Source organism: Centrocercus urophasianus, unplaced genomic scaffold (genome assembly GCF_019232065.1).
Source record: "Centrocercus urophasianus isolate 14NV4802_14NV808 unplaced genomic scaffold, USGS_Curo_1.0 seq_19, whole genome shotgun sequence".
NCBI lineage: Eukaryota > Metazoa > Chordata > Aves > Galliformes > Phasianidae > Centrocercus > Centrocercus urophasianus.
Genome location: NW_024884744.1, coordinates 14381812 through 14405128, shown reverse-complemented (window position 1 = coordinate 14405128; position 23317 = coordinate 14381812). Strand labels below are relative to the sequence as shown.

Below are 23317 nucleotides of genomic sequence, written 5' to 3'. Positions count from 1 at the left end.
AAAATGAAATCTGGTATAGATTGGATTGCATCTTATGGGGCCCTCTGTAGAATGTAAACCCTGGATTCCATTGTTGCTGTCCTCAATTTGTGGATGAGGTTTGCATTTCAATACTGTGCTGTAGCATTAAGAAGTTGGAGGCGACTTCTACTCCAAATATGGAAAGATTCTGTTTCACTTTGATAGGATCCGTATTCTGTTTCAGAAGAGTTATTGATTGTAGTCAGTGGAATATTGTACTAACGTGTTCTTGTAAAGCTCATCATTAGTTAAAATGCTGACACTCAACTTTTGTAAACTTAGCCTCGTTCATAACTGTCAGCTTTAAGAATGAAAATACAAGTAGCAATTTCTTTTCCTGTCCTAAGAAATAAGTGTTACTTGTTGAAATGACTTAGTTGTTAGTTGTTCAGTGGGTGATTGCTCTAGACAAAGCTGGAATGGGGTCTAAACTGCCTGACAGTACAACGTTTTCTCAATATCTTTGAGTAGCTTTTTGAAATTGCTGTGGTTTGTTAAAGCTGTTTAACAATGTAAATATTACAGCATGTTGTTGACTTTTTGCATAAGGAGAGCAATAAAGAACCTTTTGTGGGTCTAGGTAAAGTATATATGAGTCTCTTTCCATAAGATTCGATTGTAAAGCAATGTTAGAGTTTACATTTTCCAAGTATAAAGGAAAACATGTGAGCATATATGTATGTGTATGCACAGGTCTAAAGTATGCATCCATGTATGTATTTGTATGTGTGTATATAGTTGAGGACTGCTCCAAAAGTAATGCTGCCTGTCTTATTGTATTGGCCCACGATATCAGAGGTGGATGTTGGTGGTATGGCAGCAGAGGCTGAATCTTCCTGCCAATATTTCATTACATTTTGTTGCCATGTGGCAGATGGCAGCAGAGGGATGTCCGACAGAATGGTGTTGGACAATAGAAGTGTGTATGAAACAAAGGTGCAGAACTGAACTGCTCCGTGAGGAGGAAATGGTACCCACTGGCATTCATCAGCACTTGCTGAATGAGACCCAACAGTGGATGTGAGCACAGTGAGGTGGTGGGTGGTGTGTTTCAGCAGCGATGACAGCAGCAGTGGGGTACCTTTGCTAGTGCAGACTTCTATGAGTGTGATGTGTGGTCTCTTGTTTCTTACTGGTGAAAGTGCGTGGCTCCTGGTGGTGACTGTGCTGAAAAACAGTGTTTTGTAGCTGAGCATTTGCTCTATCAAACAGATATTGTGTAGTTTGTATCTGTTATAGGTTCCATGGAAATAAATAGGAGGCATTACTTTCAGAGCAGCTTATAACACACCTGTATTTGTTTTTATTTCAGTTTTTTTTCAAATCTGCTATGGCTAGAGAATGTGATGACTTTTTTCACTGATTTGAAACCAGAAGTTGTCCTAACACGGTTGATCAGCATAGTTCCTCCTTCTCATTATGGAACTGACTACCCTGCAATTATGATTTATTTTATTCATAATTTACTGTCAACGTAAATACACTTGAGATATCTGCAGTGACATACTGTTTCAAGAAGCGCATGTCTTTGTAGTATTCATTTCTGTCATTAACAAAACATTGTAATGATTTAACTGAGCTACCTCAGTAACTAAGATGTGCCTCTGTCGTCAAGATTGCTTGCTGAAGTGTTACTGCTTTAAGCACCATTAGAAGTTTAAAGCCTAATTAAGCATGCTTTCAGTTCCTCATGCTGTATGTTGCAGCAGTAGTTAAGTAGTAACTTTCTTGTATTAGTATTGACCTTAGGTAGTATTAGGTAGATGAAATTCATCTCACTTGACAAAAAACCCTCTTTTTGGTCTAGTTTGTTCATATACATAGACATCTGTGCTGATGCTAAGGAATTAAACTTTTTGATCTGAACTTCTTCAGACATGAAACTGTCCAGAGTTTTAGAGATCAGTAAGAAACAAAGTACAGTCACTAAATGTTTTGGATGTTGGCAGTGCTGAGCTTTTTAGTTCTGCAACTGGAAGAAAAATAAAGTTTTTATTCCAAGTTAGTGTTTTTAATGTCTGTCTTTCTATGGTGTGTAAAATACTTTTATATAGCCAGGGCCTCTGTAGTAAACTTTTCTATTTCTGGATTAATAGATCATGGTGTAGCACAGGGAATTTGTTCTCTGTTGAAAGAAAAATAGCAAGAATCACATTAAACAAACCTTCACTGAGATAAAGTCATTATTAAGGTGGTGAGTTGTTTTTGGAGGAAGTAGTTTTCCACTGTCCTTCAGGGAGTTGTTTATAAAGTCAGTGAGTCAATGTATTGTGTGAGGTTGATGTTCCCTTAAAAACAAAGGGTAAAGTTTTCTTAGTTCCTGAAATAGTAACTTTCCCCAGTTGTCACAAATTGCTGTCTTCTGTGACACACGTGGTTAAAGCTGTGCTTACTAGAAAGCTTCTCTAAAGAGACTGCATTTAGAAGAGACTATTCAGAGCAGCTTCTCTTAAAACATGAGATACTACTTCCTTCCCTGTAGATTCATTGAGAATCTTCCTAGTGAAGTTAACTTTTGGCTGAGTTTTTACTACTTTGGGTTCAAAGCCAAACCTTGCTGTACTTGGAGAGATGTGTATTTTGGTGGTGCTTATTCATCTGTAGGTAGACACCCAGACTCTGGTTTTACTAACGTTGTAGCGCACTCACTTGTATGGCAAGAATGGAGGTGTCTTCAAGCTGATATTCCTCGTGTGCCTTTTGAAGTCGTTTTGAAGGACGAAGACAATTCTGTTTGTCTGCGTAGGATTTTTTCTCCTTTTCATGAAGAGCAGTATAGAAGGTATTTTAATACCTCATGGTGGGTTTGCTAAGGAGTGTGTGGTGTGGAGACTCACTTTGTTACAAAGCATTCAAGGAGAGCTGATGCTTATTAGACCTCTGATTCAGTAAAGCAGTGTTAGTGGGAAGTGAACTTGCTGCTTGTGGTATACAGCCGTGGTACTCATCTCATTAACGTTGCAGTTGTGAATATCTGTACAGCAGCTTCCTACCACATGTGAAAAATAGTAATAGGAGGCAAAGTGTTACAGTGATATAATGATATCACTATATGTGATAGTTAATTTTTCTGTTTTTGACGTCTGCCAGATACTTTAATTTTTCTCAATAGCTTATTCTAACCTAGTAATGCTGGCAAATGACTTCGTTCTTCTATTTGGAAAAACTGTTTTGCTCTGGGATAGATGCTCACCTGAGTTACTGAGCAGAATGCTGTGCAGGTGTGCTCAGCTGCCTGAAATTAGTTTAACAGTGCTTAAGTATGCTTTCCTGTGACTCTTACTTAATGGTACCTGCTGCCCAGGTTTAGATTCTGGTAGAGCTAATTTACTTCATGGTAGCTGATATGATGCAAGTGTTTGTTTCCTGTTTCCTGCTCTGTAGATTCCAGGAGGATCTGGAACTCCAGAACTGGTAGCAGTATGGGCCTGGTTCAAAGCTAGTCTTCGGGCTGAACAAAATGCTGTCCTAGAATTTTCTTGACTGTGGAAAGTAGCTGAGAAACTAGGAGTGGAAAGAATAGTAATAAGCTGGCCCTGATGAGTCCTGACAGCATGAGCTGTGCAGTCAGGTGTCCTTGTGGTGTATCCCTGGTTCTGTTAATACGATATAGAGATGGATGAGCTGATTGCATGGGGAACAATGTCTTTGTTAGCAGGATTTGCTAGCATGGACTGTGCTGATGAAAGCAGCTGTAGCTTTTGGACCCAAACTGTCTTTGAAATCTGTGTACTGACAGTATAAAATTCCTTTAACCTACAGAGATTAATGAATAATATTGACATTAGAAATGCTGAATTACTAAACAAAGCTATAACTTGCTTACATAAGGGAACTGTTTCCAAATCTTTCTTCCTGTGGTGAGTGTTATGTTTCGGAACATAGTTCTGGTGTATAGTAATCTGCAGTTATTTGCACTGTCAGCATTACATTGGGTGCACAATGCGATATTTTGTTGGGGGGAGGGAGAGATCTAATTTTGTGTTCACCAGACTGCTGAAAGGTAATATCTCATTAGAGCTTTTTAAACAAGTCTGACACAGGTAGTCTTCCCATGCAGTGGGTTGTCTGGGTCTAAACAAGAAGTGCTTTGTTGCTGTAGGTCTAATAGTGTGTGTTTTCTACTTAAAGTATAGCTTCTCCCAGCAGAAGTATGTCTCTTACTATAATTTATCCTTGCCATGTTGCCTTTTACTGCATAGCAGGGCCTAACTGAATCTGTACGATTCCTAACTAGCATAGCTAGGCTAACAGGAATTTAAGTGTGGTGGCTCAATGTGTTGTGTAAGCAGAAGGCCTTTGTTTCTCCCATATCTGCCTTCCCACACACACAGGAGATCTATATCAGTGAAATAGTTATGACATGGTGAAATGTTTGGTGGTTGAAATACATAGCACTAAAACAGAAGTAGCTGAACTCTGAAATTCTCAGGCTTTCTGCAGAATCGAGTGGATACAGCTGTTTTCTCTGTGAGCAGTTTTTAGTACGTCTTTCCCTCCCCACCACATGAATCTGTAGTTATCCTCCCATCACCACCAAATGCAACTATCCAAACCTAGAAGCAGATAAATTGGTATGCTTTGAGCCCTGTCTGGAACTCCTAAAAGTAAGAAATAAAGTAGGAGGCTGGGTTTTAAACCAGAAGCCTTTCTGGTCAGCTTGGTTTTGCGAAATACCAGATACACAGTGAGTAGTGTCAGTTCTTTAGTCAGCTGTGCAGAAGCTGAAAACAAAGGCAGACCCTCAAACTGTAGGACTATAAAAGGTGTATAGGAAAGAAGGTGGGTAAATGCATTTATTCTAGGAAAGAGTTTATCCCTGAAATAGAAAAGTTGTTGAGTATAGACACAAAGAAACAAAACCAATGGATTGTAGAGTTCTTGGAGTTGGAAGGGACCATACTGTATATGCATTTGGCCCAGTTTTTCCTTTTTGTGATAAGTTATGTCAGCTTGCAGTTTCTGCCTTTCTACCTCCAGGGTTTTTATCTAGGTCAGGGTGAGTAGGTTGAAGCTGGTTGTGATTCTCTTTTCCTTATTGCTGCATGCTGTACTTGCTGATCTAATTCTGCACTTTCCAGTATCTAGTTGCCAAATGTCTAATGACATCCCTTACAGGTCTGGAGCTTGTTGGCAGAGAACAGATGCTGTTCTTCCCAAACCAGTTGTAAATGTCCTCACAAACTTTAAAATCCCACTAGGATAGCTATTCTGAGTCTTTGTTTCTTCTAATTATTGTCACTTAACAAGGTTTGCTCAACTTTGCTTTATCTTGCTATTTTGCAGCTCTTATGATATTCACTGTGAAGCAGTAGAGGCAAGAAAAACTTCAAGTATTCCATCTGTCAACCTTTCAACAAACTGGACTTTCACATGCTGCATGCACTTACTCATTGTGACTTCAGCATGTCTTTTTTTCTTGCTGCATTGGTGACCCAGTGGGACATGAACTAATTATACTTTTCAGGGACAGTGGACAATGATTATGGATTGTTGGATATGTTCCACTGTTTCTAGGGGATCCCATGTAACTTGAATGTTTACTCTTGGCTCTCACTTGCCAGACTCTTCTCATCTAAGAAGAGCATATTGTCTAATAGAGCTTTGGTTATCAAAAGGAGGAGTATAGCACAGCTTTTAGTGGATGTACAGAGCTTTTGAGCAGAAGCTTTAATTTGTGCTGCTGTTCTGAAAAGAACAATATTACTGTTAAATGGCTGAACCAGGGCTAGCTCAAGAAAATGAATAAGTAGAAGGATTTCAGGAAGCCTTAGCATTTCAGATCTGGTACCTCAATAGAGAAGTTGTGCAACTTTGTGATGGATTTGGTTACTTCATATACTACAGTTTGAGAAAGAAAAGAGGAGGTAATTCTGTGAGAATAGAGCTTAAGATGTATCTTGAAACTTGGGCAGTAGCATTTTCCTATTTAGTCCTTCAATGCTGATTCAGGTATGAGGTAGTTGGGTGTTTATTTAAAAAATACATGATCTTCAAGGAATTAGTTTGATATCCCAAAGCATATAAATAATTTGTTTTTTTAATATTCTCTCTTTTTTTCTTATAGTAAGTTAATATTCAAAATCTTTAACAGAACATCTAAACCCGTAAAGCATGTTTTTGAGAAGCTTTCTGTGCCCTCTGCCATCTTTTTGCACCTATTCTTTTTTTCTTTTTTCCATGTGCTGGAGGTAATGCCTGAGCACAAGTCAGCACCTGCTGTGAGTGACTGTGTGCTAATTTGTCCAGATGTCCTGAGGCAACTCAGGCCAGACGGAACACAGAACTGGAGCTGATACTGGAGTGTTCTCAAGTGAAGTTGCTGATCTGATTTTCTGCTTTTTTTTTTAATGATTAATCTTGTAGTATCTCAAGTGCTGTCAAATTCATGTAGAGATTTAAAAAACTGGTAAGTGGGGAGTGGTAGGATACCCTAGATGTAAGTGCTGAATACCCCACCACAGCTAAACTTCAAATAATGTAACATTTAATTTTAAGAAGCACACTTCCTTGAGCTTTCCTATAAGACTAATACTTAAATAGCAGTAAAATAATAAACAGTATAATCTGGTCAATAAAACTGCATTGCACCGGCTATTGTATTAGTAACTTCTTAGCTTAATATGATAGAAAGGTGACTATTTCAAATTACAGCATTAATAAGTTCTGTCTCTGACTACAATTAATGTTTCCTTGTAAGATGAAATCAAACTTGGAAATTATAACAATACTGTGCAGCTTTCCGCTTTTTTTTTTTTTTTTTTTGGTAGATAGCTGACCATGGTCTCTTACAGCTTGCTTGAAGCATAATCAATGTGTTATTGTGGATCCCTGTCAAGTCAGATGATAGTAACAAAAGTATAGCTAGAAAGAGCATACAGGTCACTAGCAAGCAAGCAAAGACAACAGGCCTTTTATTGTGCTCGCTCCCAATGGCTGCTGATGTTCAAAGCGTTGGGTGGTACTTCATACAGAAATAGACATAACTGTGTCTTTTATTAGTTTCTCATGTGATACTAAAGCTTTATAAAAAAAAAAAAAAGGCTTTCTAAAAAGACTCATTTGTATTTAAGATTTCCAGCCCATTTTATTTACTCTCTACAAATCCTTTATATAAAGAAACTAAGGTGTGTGAAAGTTCAACGGTAGTAGAAATATTAGTGAAAACTGTTGAATAAATGAGCATTGCTTGCTGAAGCATGTGAGACTAAATGTGGGTTTTTCTGCTTGGGTGCTATGTGTTGTGGTATTCCCCTCTAACACAAGTATTAGAAATACTCTTCTCCTTGCTTCTGGTGACAGAGAGCCAATAAAGGGTGCCTGCCAGGTTTAATTAGTTGTTAGAATGACTTAAGGCATATTCAGTTACTGCTTTTGTGTTAGTGCTTAGAAATTAGTTGCTCCAGGAAATGTTTTTGGAAGCTTGAAGGTTCAACGTGCAAGAAGCAACTCCCTCAAGAAGCTCACATCAAGTATTTTAAACCAGCTGTGTATTTGGACAGTGCAGTCCTCCTTGTATAGTCCTACAGTTATTTGTATACATATAACTGTTGCCTCCTCTGGCTGTGTAGCTGGTAATGACCCAAAGTTGTAAAGGATCTCTCTTTCTCCTAGAAATAGCCAGTATTGCTCAGGGGGTAGTTGAGGCAGTATTCTTCCACCCTCTGAATGCTTAGGCACTTCAGGGTGGAGATGAGGCAGAAGAGGAACTTAAAAAATGAAAGCAAACAACAACAACAAAAAACCCCGTGGTTTGAATTTGAGGTGATCTCACAGTGAGTTTCCTTGCTACTAGTGACATGGCAATTATGATAAGTTTCTTGGATCTGATTTTGGTGTAGTAGAAGAAATGGGAAGAATTCAGCAGCCTGAAATGGGTAGGGAGCAACGCCTCTTTTGCTCATTATCTTATTTTAGGCTGGATGCACGCTGCTGATCAGTGTACAGCCCTTTGTATGAGTTGCAGGATAAAGCAGGGGTTTGTCCAAAATTAGGTACAGCTCTTTCCATCTGTGCTTCTGGATGTTCCTTGAAATGTTGAAGCTGGGACTGGGGAAGGGACTAGGGGACACAGCAACTGTGCGAGTTCCAGTACACCAATTCCTGCTGTATCTTTCCAGGAACAGGATTTTTCTGCTCCTAGCAGTCAGCTGGCTGCTAGTTGGTACAGTTTTACAAATGTAAACGTGAAAATGCTACTGCTGGCCCACATCAGAGCATCATCTACAGATTTCTGAAGCTAGACCTGTAAATGTTTTCCGTTTGTGTACTTTGTCAGTGGAATTAATGCTTAGATGGACTGAAGGATTGTTGCTGTGTAAAATAGTGCTTCATGCTCCTAGCTGTTATTTTAGGGCAGGCTTTTGAGTTTAACCAAGTCTGTGGTTTGTAACCTATTCATATGAAGAAGTATTACACAGTTACCTTTGGTTTCATTTCATCTATTACCAGACGGTAAATGATGACTGTTTCTTTGCAAACTCTGAACAGTATATTAAACTTAATTCTTTGAAATATAGTTGTTAAATGAGTACTGTATAACTGATGAACTTATTTTGAAATAAAGGCTACTAATGTTATTTTTAGATGAGTATTTGAATCATTAACTTAGCTGTCCTTTGATTCTTAAATGTTTCTCATTGCTTGCCCTTATCCAGTAAACAATGGAGTATTAGATTTAATCAAGCTGAATGAAATTGAGACGTCAAATGTGAAATATGTACTTATGCTGTCTGTCTAGTCCAGATAAATCTTTGAAATGACTGATCAAATTTGATGACCAGTGTTTCCAAAGATAAGTTGCTCCAATTTGAGTGAAGTGGCTACAAAAAGTTGCACCCTCTCACCCTCACCTTCCCCCTACTCCCCGCCCCCAGCCAACCAGAGTTAGTGCCTGTATTGGGAAAGTGATGTAGTGAAAGTAGCACAGCTGATACCTTTTTTGACAGCTTTCAAGGCAGTCGGTCTGTGCAGCTCCTATACTTGTTAGAGTACATGCTTCCTCTGAAGGTCATTGGAGATGATGCTGAAGGCCTGATACTACTGCAGGGATGGAAGAGAGCAGTTGTAGGAGGCTTAGAGGGATGGCCAGAATGGTTTCAGAAATGGTGTGGGAAGAAAGGTGTGCATCGTAAGTCTTTTGACTCTGCTTCTCTGGAAGAAATCTCATCTAAAATGGCAGTGTCTGTTTCTAGGGGTTAGCTAATGTCTGGTATGCTGTTCAGATGTATGTTCAGGTTACCTATGGAGTATTTTAAGTGCTGATTTTTAACAGTACAAAAACTTCTGTGTCTTTTGGTTTCAAGAACAGTCACCTTTCCTTTTTGTCAGGAATTCAAGCGGAAACGTATTTTGCAGTTGGTTTGACTCTTTCTAACTCACAACTGCAATTAAAAAATGAGATCAAAGAAAAAGTAGTCTTTTCCCTCTTCTCTAATAGATGGCCTCTTAAAAAATATTTAATACCAAAATGATATCTAAAGTTTAGAGAAAGGTAAGACTGTTTAAAAATAAAATGAAATAAATAAAAATCTTATATCCAGACAGTATCTTAAATAGTAAAATCGGAATATTTTAAAGCTTCTGTCTGGGACTTCATGATATAACATAAACTGCTTCTACAGATTCCAAACTGTGAAGTACAAGTAATGCTGTGTAGAGAAAGAAGTGAAACAGAAGGGCTAAAGTTCATTGTAAGAAGCATTCAGATGGAGGGACAATTTTATGAAAACATATTGCAAATACTTTGCGAAAGCAATGTTTTCCAGTGAAATTGGATGTTGGGATTCTCTTGCCCTGCAGAGACAGATGGTCTTTCGATTTCGAGTATTTAGACCAGAACGTGCTGCACCAGAAGCTTGATCTGGAACAAGAACTGTGCAGCCACACGCTTTCTAATGCTTTGACTGCATTAGCAATCGTAAACTTCAATAGGTTTTGAACTAAGATATTTTCTGTTATTAACCAGTCATCTTTATTTTTAATCTTCTAAGGTGTGCAAACAGATATGGCTAGGCCTATTTGATGATAGATCATCAGCAATTCCAGACTTCAGGGATCCACAGAAAGTTAAGGAGTTTCTACAGGAAAAATATGAGAAGAAAAGATGGTAAGATAGCTTTGCAATTTACAGTGTTTGCTTGTGACAAGAAGTAAATATTGACTGTTATTCTTGAGTATGCTTTCCCTTTTGTATGTTCTTTAGACTAGATTGCACAACTCTAAGGGTAAAATGCTTTATTGAACTTTTGTTCATAGATCCTAAGGAAAGCACAAGAGGGAAAAAAAGTATTTAAAGAACTTTCTCAGTGTGTAGTTCATATTGATGACATTATCTTAAACCATTTCTATTTCAACAGCCCTGTAAGGTAGGAGTCATGCAGGCATTTCTTAAGAGATAGAAGGTGTGGGTGGTTTGTATTCCAAACAAAAGTTTAAAAATGAATGACTTGGCATTCTAGTCCATAAAAAAAATTCTGACATTTAGCTCGGGCATTTTGCGAACTACTGATGGTTTGTTGTTTGGTTAGTGGTTAGAACAGCAAAGCTGAGATCTACCAGTTTTCACGCCTGAGTCTGGTGGATGTTTGACAGAACTTTTCATGCTAAACTTGTAAAAACAATTGTTCCTTTGGATGTAGGTATGTTCCTCCAGAGCAAGCAAAGGTTGTGGCATCAGTCCATGCATCCATATCGGGGTCTTCTGCTAGTAGTACAAGCAGCACGCCTGAGGTGAAGCCCCTCAAATCTCTCTTGGGAGAAGCTGCACCTGCACTGCACTTAAACAAGGGCACACCTAGCCAGGTGAGTAACAAAAGGACAGAACTGTTCAGTAGTATATCTCTTTCTTGTTCAGTGGCATAGGAGTTTTTGCAGTAGTAGCTTTTATATTATAACCATTTAAGCTTATTTTATGTGGTTTCTTGAAGCATATAGTTGTTTACAGATCGGGTTCTAAATTTAAAGTTGTTTCTATAGGAATAAAAATGATTTTTTTCATGATTATTTTCAAAACGCAGATTTTTTTTTGAGTGACTGGCAAGTCTAATTACAGTTGTCTTTTGCTTAAATATGTCAATATGCTGAATCTAGTGCATTGTATTTCAAGTATTTTTTTTGCTTTAAGAAACAAAATGGCTGACATACATTCATTCATTTAATGGTTAAGAGCATATATGTGAGAAACATGCATGTTCATTATTACTTTCTCTGTATTCTGTGGCTGTCTTACCAAGTGTTGTTTAGAAAGCCTCTGTATGCTGTTGTATAAAGCCAAACAACACTATGTACATACTTAAAAGAAAAGATGTCTTTTGAAAAAATGTTTTTACCTTCAGGGTGCAGACAGTTCTTCAGCAGACCTTTTACAGACTCACAGTGGAAATTTGGAGCTTGGAGTCTTCCTATGATGTTCCTCAGTATTTTCCTCGCGCTGAATTCTGAAAACTTCTTCAGAATGCAGTGAATAACTATTTTCTAACTTGTAAAATAAAGTTCTATTGCTCACATTTGAACAGTGTTTACAGTTGGAAATGCATAATTTTGACACTGCAGCTTTTAAGCTGCTAATTTCTCCTTGTATGATACTTTAATCCAAAAGTCTGCTGCAGAGTTCACTTAAAAGCTGCCATAGTATTGTAAAGTAACATCTTCCTCCTACTGCAAGAGAAAGGTTTGTGCTGTATGCAGCACCTTGAACTTCAAGAATAAATGACTTAAATAAGCTTAGTCTGTCCTCTTTCTTCTGAGCATTTTGTAAAAGCCAATTTGGTAAAACATCAGTTTGGTTTTAGCTAATTTGGATGTTGTTTGTAGTCTCCTGTTGTAGGCCGGTCTCAAGGACAGCAGCAACAAGAAAAGAAACAATTTGACCTTCTCAGTGACCTTGGCTCAGATATCTTTGCTGCTCCTGCTCCTCAGTCAACTGCAACAGCAAATTTTGCTAATTTTGCACACTTTAACAGTCATACAGGTAAGTGTTCTGAGCAACATATCCCTTTTTTGCATGTATAAAATGTAGTTTTAATTTTTGATTACTCTGTATTCTACTTTTTCACAAGCTATATCTAATTTCTGTGCTTTGAGAGTGTTTTATTGATTACATTTAGATCTTTCTATATGGAAATAGAAGACACAAATACTGGTAATCCTGTTATTTTTTCTGGAGTGGGAGTTGCTGTAGCTATTTTCTATGATATGTATGATTAGAACGTTTTCTGCCTACTGACAGAACTTTAAATTCTTTGGAGGAGAAAGGATGAGTAACAGAATGTAGAAAGAAGCTGATATTAGACCTTTAATTTTCTTTTTGAAAAGTATTAGGGCAGTCATGGAAAGAAAGCAAATCAAAAGACTAAGAGAGATCAAATGCATTGGCAATATCTGTCAATTTGTTACAGGAAAAACAAAGGCACTCAGTTTAAAAATGATTTCCCCCCCATCTTCCCCATCTTGTGTTTCTTTTTGAAAACTGAATAAAACCTGTATGTGTAGTATTCTCTACTTTCAGGGAGAGTAAACAAGTCTTGAGCACGTCTTCACTGGGTGAAGTAGGCTCTTATTCTTTAAGAATGTCTTCAGTAAAATATATTGAGCCCTCAGGGTGTATTTTCAGCCAAATATCTCGAGTCATAGCAGTCTATCCTAAATAAAAAGCTGATTCTGCAGTCACTGAAGTATGTTGTTGTGAACTTGCTTTGTAATTGTGGGAAAGTACCTTTACTTGCCTGGCCTGAATGAGCTTTTCATCTAGTTTTTCTGAGAGAAAGTAATGCTGCTAAGCCAACAAGAAAAAGAGAGAATTCTCAGAAACCTAAAACTGCTAACAACTGAAAGGAAGAGTGAGTAGGGGGGCTTCAGTCATGCACCTGAAGAATTGAGCAAAGCATCCAAGACTTGCTCAAAATTAACTTTCAAAAAATGATACGTAATTAGTTGAATTCAGTAATAAAGAGCAGGAAATTCTGTTGCAGTGTGTTTTGTGAAATCCTTACCATAAGATTTCATGTGAATCACTGTTTTGAAGGTGTATTTAAGTGGGGAAAACTTATGCTGACTGGTCAATATTGTACATTTCTACTGTTGACACTTAACTCCTCTCAAATTTGCACTGAATTAATCTGTATTGATGTATACCTTGAACAGGACTTCCACATTCTAGAAGCCACATGTGTTAGGTATATTTCAGTACAGTGTTCCAAATCTAGGTAAAACTGCTGTATCTCTTCTAGTCCATTTTTGAATGGGTGAAAGAGCAGTATAAATGCTCTAGAATAAATATAGCATTAAGATTGGGTTAATTTCTTGTCAAAGTGTGTGCTGAAAAATCAAAATTCTGAGTAATGTCCAGGTGTCATGACTAATTTTCTGTTTCAGTTATTACATTGTGATCTTTCCCATGACTCCTACAGAAAGTTTTAAAATCCCAAACAGATTCAAGTAAATAATTTTCGGAACACAAAATCTGAGTAATAATGTAATTTACTGGTTTTGCAATTGAAGCATAACTAAGTGTAGCAGCTGACAGGAAAATGGTAAAGAACTGTGCTGTGATTTGTGAAGCCTAATGTGAAGCTTAAAGGTAGTACAGAAAGTGTCACTTCTGGTATGGCCCTCTTTTTCCCAAATTATTCTAATGTATGTGGCTCAGGATATGGTTTCTGACAGAGAGGAAACGTGCTGACTTTATGTGAATTTCCTGTATTTAAGTCCCATAGTTTCTGCAAAACGATGAGTTTTTGAAAAGGTGATGGTAGCCATCTCTTTATAATAACTGTTCTTTGTAGCTTCATACCGGTAAGAGTGTCAAAAAAGGATTCAACATTTTGGCCTACAAACTAATAGATTAGAGTGTTGTCTGCACAAGTGATTTTAAGTAGGTTTGGCACAGGATAACTGTCGCTAACAACAGAGGAGACTTTATTTAGAAAAAAGAACGACACAGTTACTGCTTTCTTGAGAACTGTTTTTCAATTTTGTAATTGTTTCCTTTACACTAGGATTTTTTTGAGTACTTCCTGCCTTTTATTCCATACTGGGTAGTGCAAACATCACGAAGAATCTGAACTGTGGGTGTAGCTTGTATTTTCATGTCAAATTGGAGATAGGTGTAGCCAGCAAGTTTTTTGTACTGTTTTATTGATTTATAATCACATTGGCAGTTGTGAGTCTGTGCTGACTTACAGTCTGCTCATGTTCCTGAACAGTATTGTTCTGGGTGGAGAGCTTTTGGGTGGAGTGCTTAGGATGGATGGTCAGTTTGAAAACTTAAAAACATGATTTACAAATTATTCCGGTACAGGAAATTCCAAGTCTTACCCAGTCTTTACCTTTGTGCCACTTCAGCACAGATTTAAACATTACCACATGAAATAGAGCAAGATCAACATCAGAATGTTCTGCAGGAGTCGTTAAAACTCTACTGGACCTGCTTGCAAGTTGCACTCTGTCAGTTGATCCAGTACAGTTCAGTGGTCTGTAATATAATACGTTGTAGTTCTTCAGTCTACACTCATGAGGTATTGAAGATATTTATCCATGTGGCAGGTTAAAATGAGAAATGTCCTAATTGTAGGAGTGATGCTTGCGTATTGAATCCTATTTGGTCAATTGAACGTCTGTCTGAGTAGTCATACAATTGATGCATCAATATTTAAAACATCACTTTCATTTTTGAGCACGTTGCAGTTCTTAATTTATCCCTCTTGAAGCTACTCATTTTAAGAAGAAAGAGTAGAATTCAGAGATTTCTGTTTTGTATGTGTAAGACTTTACATGGAGTTCAGGAATTAGGCTCCTAGTTCCTTTTGAGTATACTGATGTTTGAATGTTCAGCTATTTGAAATTAAACGGATATTTTTTCCTTTTATTTCCTTTTATAGTATTCTACAAAAAGGGAGGGGCAGACAGATTCTATTTGAAATTTCTTTGGATGTTATTTTGTTGTTGCAGTCCATGAATGCTATCTTACTGATGCATAGACACCATTGTTCACTACCTGCCAACCGTTGCCCAGCCAGTCCCTTAGCAGTGGCTGCCTCTCTGGCTAACTGCCCTCAGTTCTGTATGTTTTTCACATGATGCCAGATGATATGGAATATCCTTTTAGTCAGTTTAGGCCAGATGTCCTAGTTCTATCTCCTCTCAGCTCTCTCCAGGCCCCCAGTGGTGAGGAAGTACAAGAAGGTGGAAAACTGAAATGTCCTTGGTTCTGTGCAGCACTGCTCAGTAACAACTAAAACATCAGTGTTATCAATTTTGTTTTTTTCCTAAAGCCAAAACACTGCATCACACAAGCATTATGAAGAAAAACAACTATTCCCAGCTGAAGCCAGGACATAGGGTCTCAGGAAAGAAGCACATTGTATTGTAGGAATTCAAATTGGCAGTATGTTTCAAGAATGCTTTTTTATTTGCAAAGAAGTGTTCAGTTAGTCCACACATTCTGTTTTGAAAGCTAACATTTGGGTTTGAGAGGTAAACATCTTTACTTTCCGTTGTTTCTCCCTGATCAATCAAAATTGCAAACATTCTGAGTTGATCAGCTCATGCAGTTTAGTAGTAGCATCAGTGAGGAGGAGGCATAGGTCTATGAAAATAATTCATGAAAGCTTGTTCTAAAACTTTCTATTTGTAGATTGTAATGTATAACTTTTCTGGTGTGAAATCAGTTAGGAGATGGGACACGACTCTTGGTGGCTGTCATGACCATAAATTCAGTTAATACATCTGTTTTTCGTGTTTGTTTCCCATATCCATTAACATGTTTTGTTCCTTTGCAATTTACAGCGCAGAACTCTGCAAATGCAGGTTTTGCAAACTTTGATGCATTTGGACAGTCTAGTGGCTCGAGTAATTTTGGAGGTTTCCCCACAGCAAGTCAGTCTTCTTTTCAGCCCCAAAATACAGGTAGAACTCCTAGCACTTTTGATCAATACTTAATTGAAATAATCCCTTACCTTTTTGTTTGAAGATACTTATGCTGAGTTTTTCTTGCACCTGCCACCTTGAATGCAGTCAGAATGCATCTGAAGCTCTGGGGAAACTCAAAATTAATTCTTTCTGTTTGCTGTTGATTTTCTTTTTTTTTTTTCCAACACTGCTAAGAAGTCTGATCTTTATGGCACTATATGTTTGTTAGCTCTACACCTGAAATGACTGAGTAAAGAGTACTATTTTTGATCATGAACTGATTGTTTATCTTGCAAATGAAGAGCTTCAGACCGAAGAGCACATTGCAGAAATAAGTATGCCTACGTCAATGTGTAACTTGCACACATTTTAGTGTGTTTGGCTTCAGGTGTAGAGCCAGTTGCTAAGATTTATTTTTTACTTTTCTTTAGTTTGATCATGCTTTAAAACTTTTGCTTGAGCTTACACTTGCTGTTTGTCTAGATCTTTGGCTGACTGACTTTCTTTTCTTTTTTTTTCTTTTGAGTGTGGTGTCGTTTTAAACTTTTTTTCAAATTTTCTTTCTCCCTCCTTATGTTAACTTTAACCCACACACAATTTCTGGCTGTCCAGCGTTCAGAACGCTTTCATCTAGCTGCAGTTTTGGTGAATTTACTTCAGCTTTTCCTCTCCAGGCTGTGCACAGTAAGTTCCACACAGTGGAGAACTCGGCTTGCTTCATTTTATGCCATTGTAGTTTAGTATCATCATTTCTACTGTTGCATATGTTTTAACCTAACTGATTAAACTATTAGAAAGCTTTGTTGTTGTGGTATGAGTGAAATCCTCAAGCAATTGTTAAAAAAAATGTGATACTCTTAATGGAACATTTCTTTTAAGTATATGACCTGCCTGTATTGATAAAATAGTCTGGAAAGTGAAGAGATAGAAGCTCACGGTTTCATATTGAAACACATTCAACTGTGTGGACCTAAACCAGATTTTTTTCAAATTGATTTGTGTATCTCTTGGTATCTCTGTGGGAACTAGATTTAAAGGAAACTGGTTTATATACTCTCTGCCCCAAACTCTTTCTTGATTGAATGTAGTCTGAAAATATGAGAATAAAAAAACCACAATTCTCTTTAAACATTGGCATTGAATCATTCTTCTCTTGGCTTCTAGGCTACTGGGTTTTTGCCTAGAATGGTGGCTGGCATCTAAAATGATCAAATACATCATACCATTAAGTAAAATCCAGTTATAGTTATCCATTAGACACACATGACAGAAAATGAAGCTTCTCTGTTTTGAATATTAAGGATTCATACGAATATGTATTTCATTAGTGAGATATTGTTGCTGAAATTACTTTAACAGCTAATGAGCAGCACATAGTTGTGACTTAAAATTTTCTGTCCCTGAGCTACAGACTAAAAAAAACCATAGAAGTTGGTGTTTTTCTGTTATTCTGTTTTTGTTTTTTTTTTTACCTAGTGTAAACTTAAAGGAGAGGAATGAAGGGTCTCACCTGTGGGATGGGGTAGTGGGAACATGTTGCATCAGATAACCGCAGAGAATTTAGGAACACTTCAAAGCTGAAGAAAGCATCGATCATGTTTAACTTATTTTGTTACAGGTGGAAGTGCTGGATCAGTGAATGCTAACTTTGCTCACTTTGATAACTTCCCTAAATCCTCCAGTGCTGATTTTGGAGCCTTCAATGCTTCTCAGAGCAATGCAACAGTAACTGGAGCCAGTAAAGCTGCAGTGAATAAACCAGGTCTCCAGTCAGCAGACAAATATGCAGCTTTGGCTAATCTAGATAATATCTTCAGCGCAGGGCAAGGTAATAAGTTTTGTTCTTTGACATGCTTATACTGAAACTTTATACTTCCCATAAGGATGGTGTGTCTGTCAAATTAATAACTTTAAGCTATCAGTTTTTCTTCAGTGCATCCTTAATATGTATGGTATAAGAACAAGACTTTAAGGCATTGCTCCAGGATATCTTCTAAAGACTGCTGCTTGAGAACCTACTTGTTATCAAGTTGAATAACTCTAAGTTTAAATATTTAAATGATGGATCATGCAATGATACATACATACATACACACACACACGTGTGTGTATATATGTGTTTATATTCAAGGCACATTATACTGGAAAAAAAATCCTTCATATAAACATATAAAAATGTTATGTGCTAAAATCTGTGGTGAAGAGACTCAAATGAAGAAATGCAGTTTTTGCACAGGAGTGCCAGGGTAGCTTTCCTGTCTCTTTGATTTTGCTCTAATTTTTTACGAACTCATTCTTAAAAATAACTTGTGGGGTTTCCTTGTGTACTAAAGAAATGCTGTCTTAAAAGCAGATTTCCAAATGCTAGTGAAATTCAAGCTCAGTTTTATTCTGATACTGCTGAAGCACTGAAGTTGCACACATCCACAGTATCTGTGGATTTTTTTTCCATCAATGTATAGACACATCAAAGTTTCTGCTTGGTTTTAATTGAAGTTCATTGTCAGTTAACACAGCTCTGGCAAAGCTAGAGTTTAAATCATTTTTAAGCAAGGATGCAAAATTCAGCTTCATTATGTATTCAGTACCAGTCTACAGTAAGACTACATTCAGTCAAGTTGTCCTGTCTCCTTGGCTTAGCAACCTTTTTGAATGACCACAGATAAAGCATATAAAGAATAAAAGTATAAAGGTTGCAAAGAAATGTTCTCTTTTAATATCAGAACTCCACTGGACATGAAGATAAGTAAATTTAAGCTCGGCCCTTCACTAAGAGATGCTAAGGTGTCACATCCTACTTATCTTCTGAAATCTTCTCTTAAGAGTTCATTGATTCTCTTGATCTGCAGAAAGATGATACTTTATTGTTATTTCTGGTTTTGTGCCATTTGTTTTCCTTTATTGTCGTTCTTCAAGCCTGGTGGCATCTTGTGGAATACTTATGTGATGCCGTAGAATAGTCATTTGAGTCCATTGTTTCTGTAGAAGTTAGCTGAGAAACTGCAGCTTTATCACTGCTTGTAAATGTGTATCTAGGAAGTGAAAACTTAAGCTTGCTTAGTTTTAAGGAGAAAAAACTTTAGGTCCCTCCTAAAGTAACACCTCCTGTTTGTTTTTGTGGAAACAAAAACAGGTGCAAGCAGCTCAATAACACTTTGACCAGAGCAAATTCTCAGCTACCAAATGCTTTTTTTTCAACTTAGTCACCACCATGAACTATGTGTTTTAGTCGGTGATGAACAGGAGCCTGTATGCTGTGCTTGTTGGTATGGGGGGAGGGGCGAAAATCTGTGCCAGCAGGGGTGACCCACTGTTAAGTGCACCACCTACTGTTACTGTGCTCACATCCACTGTTTTGTCTCCATAAATGTTCAGTAAGTGTCCATGAATGTCAGCAGGTGCCATTTTTCCACATGGAGGAATTCAATGACACACCTTTGCTTCATATGCATGTCTGTGTCAGATGCTATTTTGTCACACTGCCCCTCTGCTGCTATCTGTTGCACAGCAACAAAATGCAATGGCATATTGGTGGGAAGGTTCAAACCCTATTGCCATACCACCAACATCTGCCTCTGACTTTGTGGGGCAACATAATAAAGCAGGAGACATTAGTTTTGGAGCAGCCCTTGTAGTTATTCTGTAATTCTTTTTTGCAAATAGTATATGAAAACATTTATTGGTCTATGATGTGGAGTTTTGTTCTGAAATGCTACTTGAAGGTGGTTTTTTTTTTTTTGCTGAGTTTATCTAGTTGAAGAAGACAGTAGTATTGAGCCCTTATTTTTTAGGGAAACTGAAGACTGCAGAGCTGCAGAATATCTGTAGAAGCATAACACTATGCCCTAGTTCATATATAATTTTTTAAGTTTGAAGTTTATACATCAGTGCTTAACATTAGTAGGCTGGAATGTAAAATCATCATCTTCATTTTAAATCTGTTTTTTCTCTTTCTAGGTGGTAGTGAGCAAGGAAGTGGCTTTAGTACAGTAGTGTCTGCATCAGCAGGTCCTGTTTTGTCAGCCCCAAATCAGTCAAGTGCGTCGTCAGACAAGTATGCAGCTTTAGCAGAATTAGACAGTGTGTTCAGCTCCACCGCAACCTCCAGTAATGCGTATACTTCCACCAGTAACGTCAGCAGGTACTTCTTATTTGATGTAATTGACTTTTTATTGGCTTCAGCAAAATGCAGAAAAGCAGCTCAGAATTGTTTCTTAAACAACTGGTTTTATTTTTATAGGTGAAGAAATGTTTGTGTTTAGAGTCAATGTTGAAAATTCTTCCTTTATTTTAGATAATAACAGTACTGTACGGTAGAGTATTACACCTCTGAGGTGGTAACACATTTATGTACAGAGTATTTGCATACCAAAAACCATAGCATCATCCCTGGCAAAAATTGCTCTTATTTTTCATACAAATAGAACTAATCACTTCTTTTTGGATCGCTGAAGTAATAAATACCAAATGCCTTTTACAGTTATTCTTGATATTAGAAGCACCCCTTACAGCTTTTGTTTTGTAACCTTATCCTGATAGCCTCTATTCAATATTCATTCTCTTGCTGTTGGTGGAGAAGACTTTTTTTTATTGCTCAGCAGTAGTTACAGTCTCTGACTCATGCACTAGTTATAGTCTCTGACTCAGGGCCTCAATTCCTGGCATTTGTATTGCAGTTCTGTATTGCAGTTAGCAAACTGTGTGTAAGCATTCCTTTTCTATTTTTTTACATTCGTTGTCGGCATGTAAAGTTGCATTTAATGGTTAAACAAGCAGTTCTGACTTTTCTGAATGTATGAATTATTTTCAGCAATGCTTTTGGAACAGTACCCGTGGCTGCTACTTCACAGACACAGCCTGCATCTTCAAGTGTGCCTGCTCCATTTGGAGGTATATAACAACTCTGCATGGTAGACTAGTACCTCACTTTCAGTTATTAATTCCATACTGTGACACTTTTGATTTTGAAGTTATTAAAGGACAACGAAGAAGTACTGTGATCTTTGCATGTGATGCATTTCAAATTGTTTTATTATCAATTACTGATTTCATGCGATTTTATTGATTAAAAATATTATAAGACTCACATTAGTGAGTCAGACTATTTCTTAAAAGACTTTATTGAATACTGTTTTTTAATCTTTCAGCAACACCTTCCACAAATCCATTCGTAGCTGCCCCTGTTGCCCCAGTGGCACCTTCAACAAATCCATTCCAGACCAATAGCCGAGGAGCAACAGGTTAGGAAAAAAATCACAGAACTCAAGATTTGAAATTTTTGCAATACCTCTTTTGAATCTTTTTTTTGTAATTGTGAATTTTTCTTAAAGATTTTTCTATTCTACTTGTTTTCAAGTCTAATGTGTTTGATGTCGAGTTGCTTTCTTTTGTTTTGCTGTTTTGTTAGATAGGTTTTTTTGGGAGGGAGGGTGGGGGAAGGGAAGAGCTGAGGGTATTAGCTTCTAGTTTCTGGCCCAGTTCTGCAACTTTGGACTCTAACCACAAAATGTCAAAGTGATCTTCATAAGATATTTAATACTACTTGTACTATATTGTAGTTTGTGTATTACCAGTTGAGTACTATCCATGACTAGTATCTTAGCTTTGAAGTTGCTTCGCAACATCTTGCCCTAAAATCTGGGATCTTGAAAACCCTGCTGCCAAGCTGGTATGCTTGATTTTCTGCACACTCTCCACTTTTCTTTATTTCCAAGCCCTGGAAGGTCTCAAATCCAAGGTCTCCAGAGTTAAAACCAGATGAAGGAAGAAATCTATGGTATTAGGAAGAAGTTCTTTAATGTGAGGGTGCTGAGAGACACTGATGTGGGTTGCACAGGAAGATGGTGGATGCCCCCTCCCTGGGGGCATTCAGTGCCAGGTTGGATAGGGCTTTGAGCAGCCTGGGTCGCTGCCTATACCAGGGGGTTTGGAGCAAGATGGTCTTAAAGGTCCCCTCCAGCCCAAACCATTCTATGAAGCTTTTGGCTGTTAGTTTTTCACACGTTCGTTTATTCTATACTCATTAATCTACACCTGTTACACCTACAGGACGTTAAATGGATAAAGTGGAGGTAAAAGAGGTGGCATATCTAAGAATGTGCCTAGATTTTGACAAATACACTACAGCAGAGAAACTGAAGCTTTGAAATAACTTCATTTTTTTTCCCCATTAACTATGTTCTGATCCAGTATCTTTCTGAATTTAATATTTTGCTGCTATTACTCATTGTTTTTGGGGTAGATTTAAAAACAAGGCACTGATATTCTGGAATACATTTCACAAAAGTCTTAAACTCGTCAGCTTTGTAACAAAATGGAAAGTCTCACTCTGCTTTAACTGAAATTTACATAAGGCATGCAGAGCCTGTATGCTGATATTCAACTGTATTTAGAATAAAACTTAATTTTGAGAAGCAGAGAAAACCATTTAAATGTGGGAGAATCAGAAATTGATTGAAATGAACACACAGATGGAAGTAGGTGAATTGATAGCCTTTTTTTCCCCTTTTGTGACAATAAATGTACAGTACTCAAAATTTACATTAATTTTCTGGAGGAGGACTCTGTAGGATCGTAATTCCATAGATAAGAAACTTACTCATTTTTAAAATAACAAAAAAAATCAGTAACAAAAATCTTCCATTAATCTACAGAGCATCAGTCATGGATTTAAGTGGATGTCATACTGTGCTAATTTTCCACTCTAAAGGCACTGTTGAACTTCAGTGCTTTTCTGTACTAATTGGACTTGCATAGACTTAAGTCTGCTGATGTGTATATATTTTAACATTGAATTGTGCTTTATCAAAGTTCTAAGTAGGCTGAATTACATTGCTCAGGCTGACTTAAAGCTGAATTGATTGTGTTCATGTCCTCTGCTAAAATGTTTTTAAGTCACTTTTGAGATACAATTCAGTTTAACTTGCTCAGCTATTTAATGAACGAAATCTTTGCTCTCTTGGATCTTATTTAAGAGCTTTGCAGCCTTTAGATGCAGCACTCTCTCAGTAGGAAGGAGATAACTTGGACTTTCCACCCAATGGCACATTATGAAAGACAACTAGATTAATCTGCTTTACATCGTCTTTTAAATATGGCAACTCTATCATTCTGCCTTCTAAACAGCCTTCCTTGACTTGCAGAGGTTCCAGCACCTTTTCAGCAGTAGTGATGTAGAATGTACTAAATAAGAACTGGTGACTATAAGTAATGATAATATCATACCCCTTTCAATATAAGATGTAAACTTGTGGCTTGTCCTTTTAAGTTGAATGTTTTCTGCATGAACTATTTATTGCAAGGGCTATCTGATCTGTAGCATTTATTTCTCATGACTTAATCTAACACAGGTCATGCTACGGTTGAATTGTTTGCTGTGTGTATGTAT

At 37.4% G+C, this 23317-nt stretch overlaps 1 protein-coding gene across 3 annotated transcripts in view; it reads left to right on the top strand.

The window, feature by feature from the left end:
* Positions 1-23317, top strand: part of AGFG1 (ArfGAP with FG repeats 1) — a 36512-nt gene that overhangs the window by 8889 nt on the left and 4306 nt on the right. For 2 of the 3 annotated variants that reach the window (XM_042821170.1, XM_042821169.1), the window contains exons 3-10: positions 10014-10129; positions 10662-10824; positions 11836-11992; positions 15808-15927; positions 17549-17758; positions 19888-20071; positions 20741-20820; positions 21078-21170. In XM_042821170.1, coding sequence (XP_042677104.1) covers positions 10014-10129; positions 10662-10824; positions 11836-11992; positions 15808-15927; positions 17549-17758; positions 19888-20071; positions 20741-20820; positions 21078-21170 — 1123 coding nt within the window. The remainder of the gene's footprint in view (positions 1-10013; positions 10130-10661; positions 10825-11835; positions 11993-15807; positions 15928-17548; positions 17759-19887; positions 20072-20740; positions 20821-21077; positions 21171-23317) is intronic. The other variant, XM_042821171.1, reaches the window with a different exon arrangement.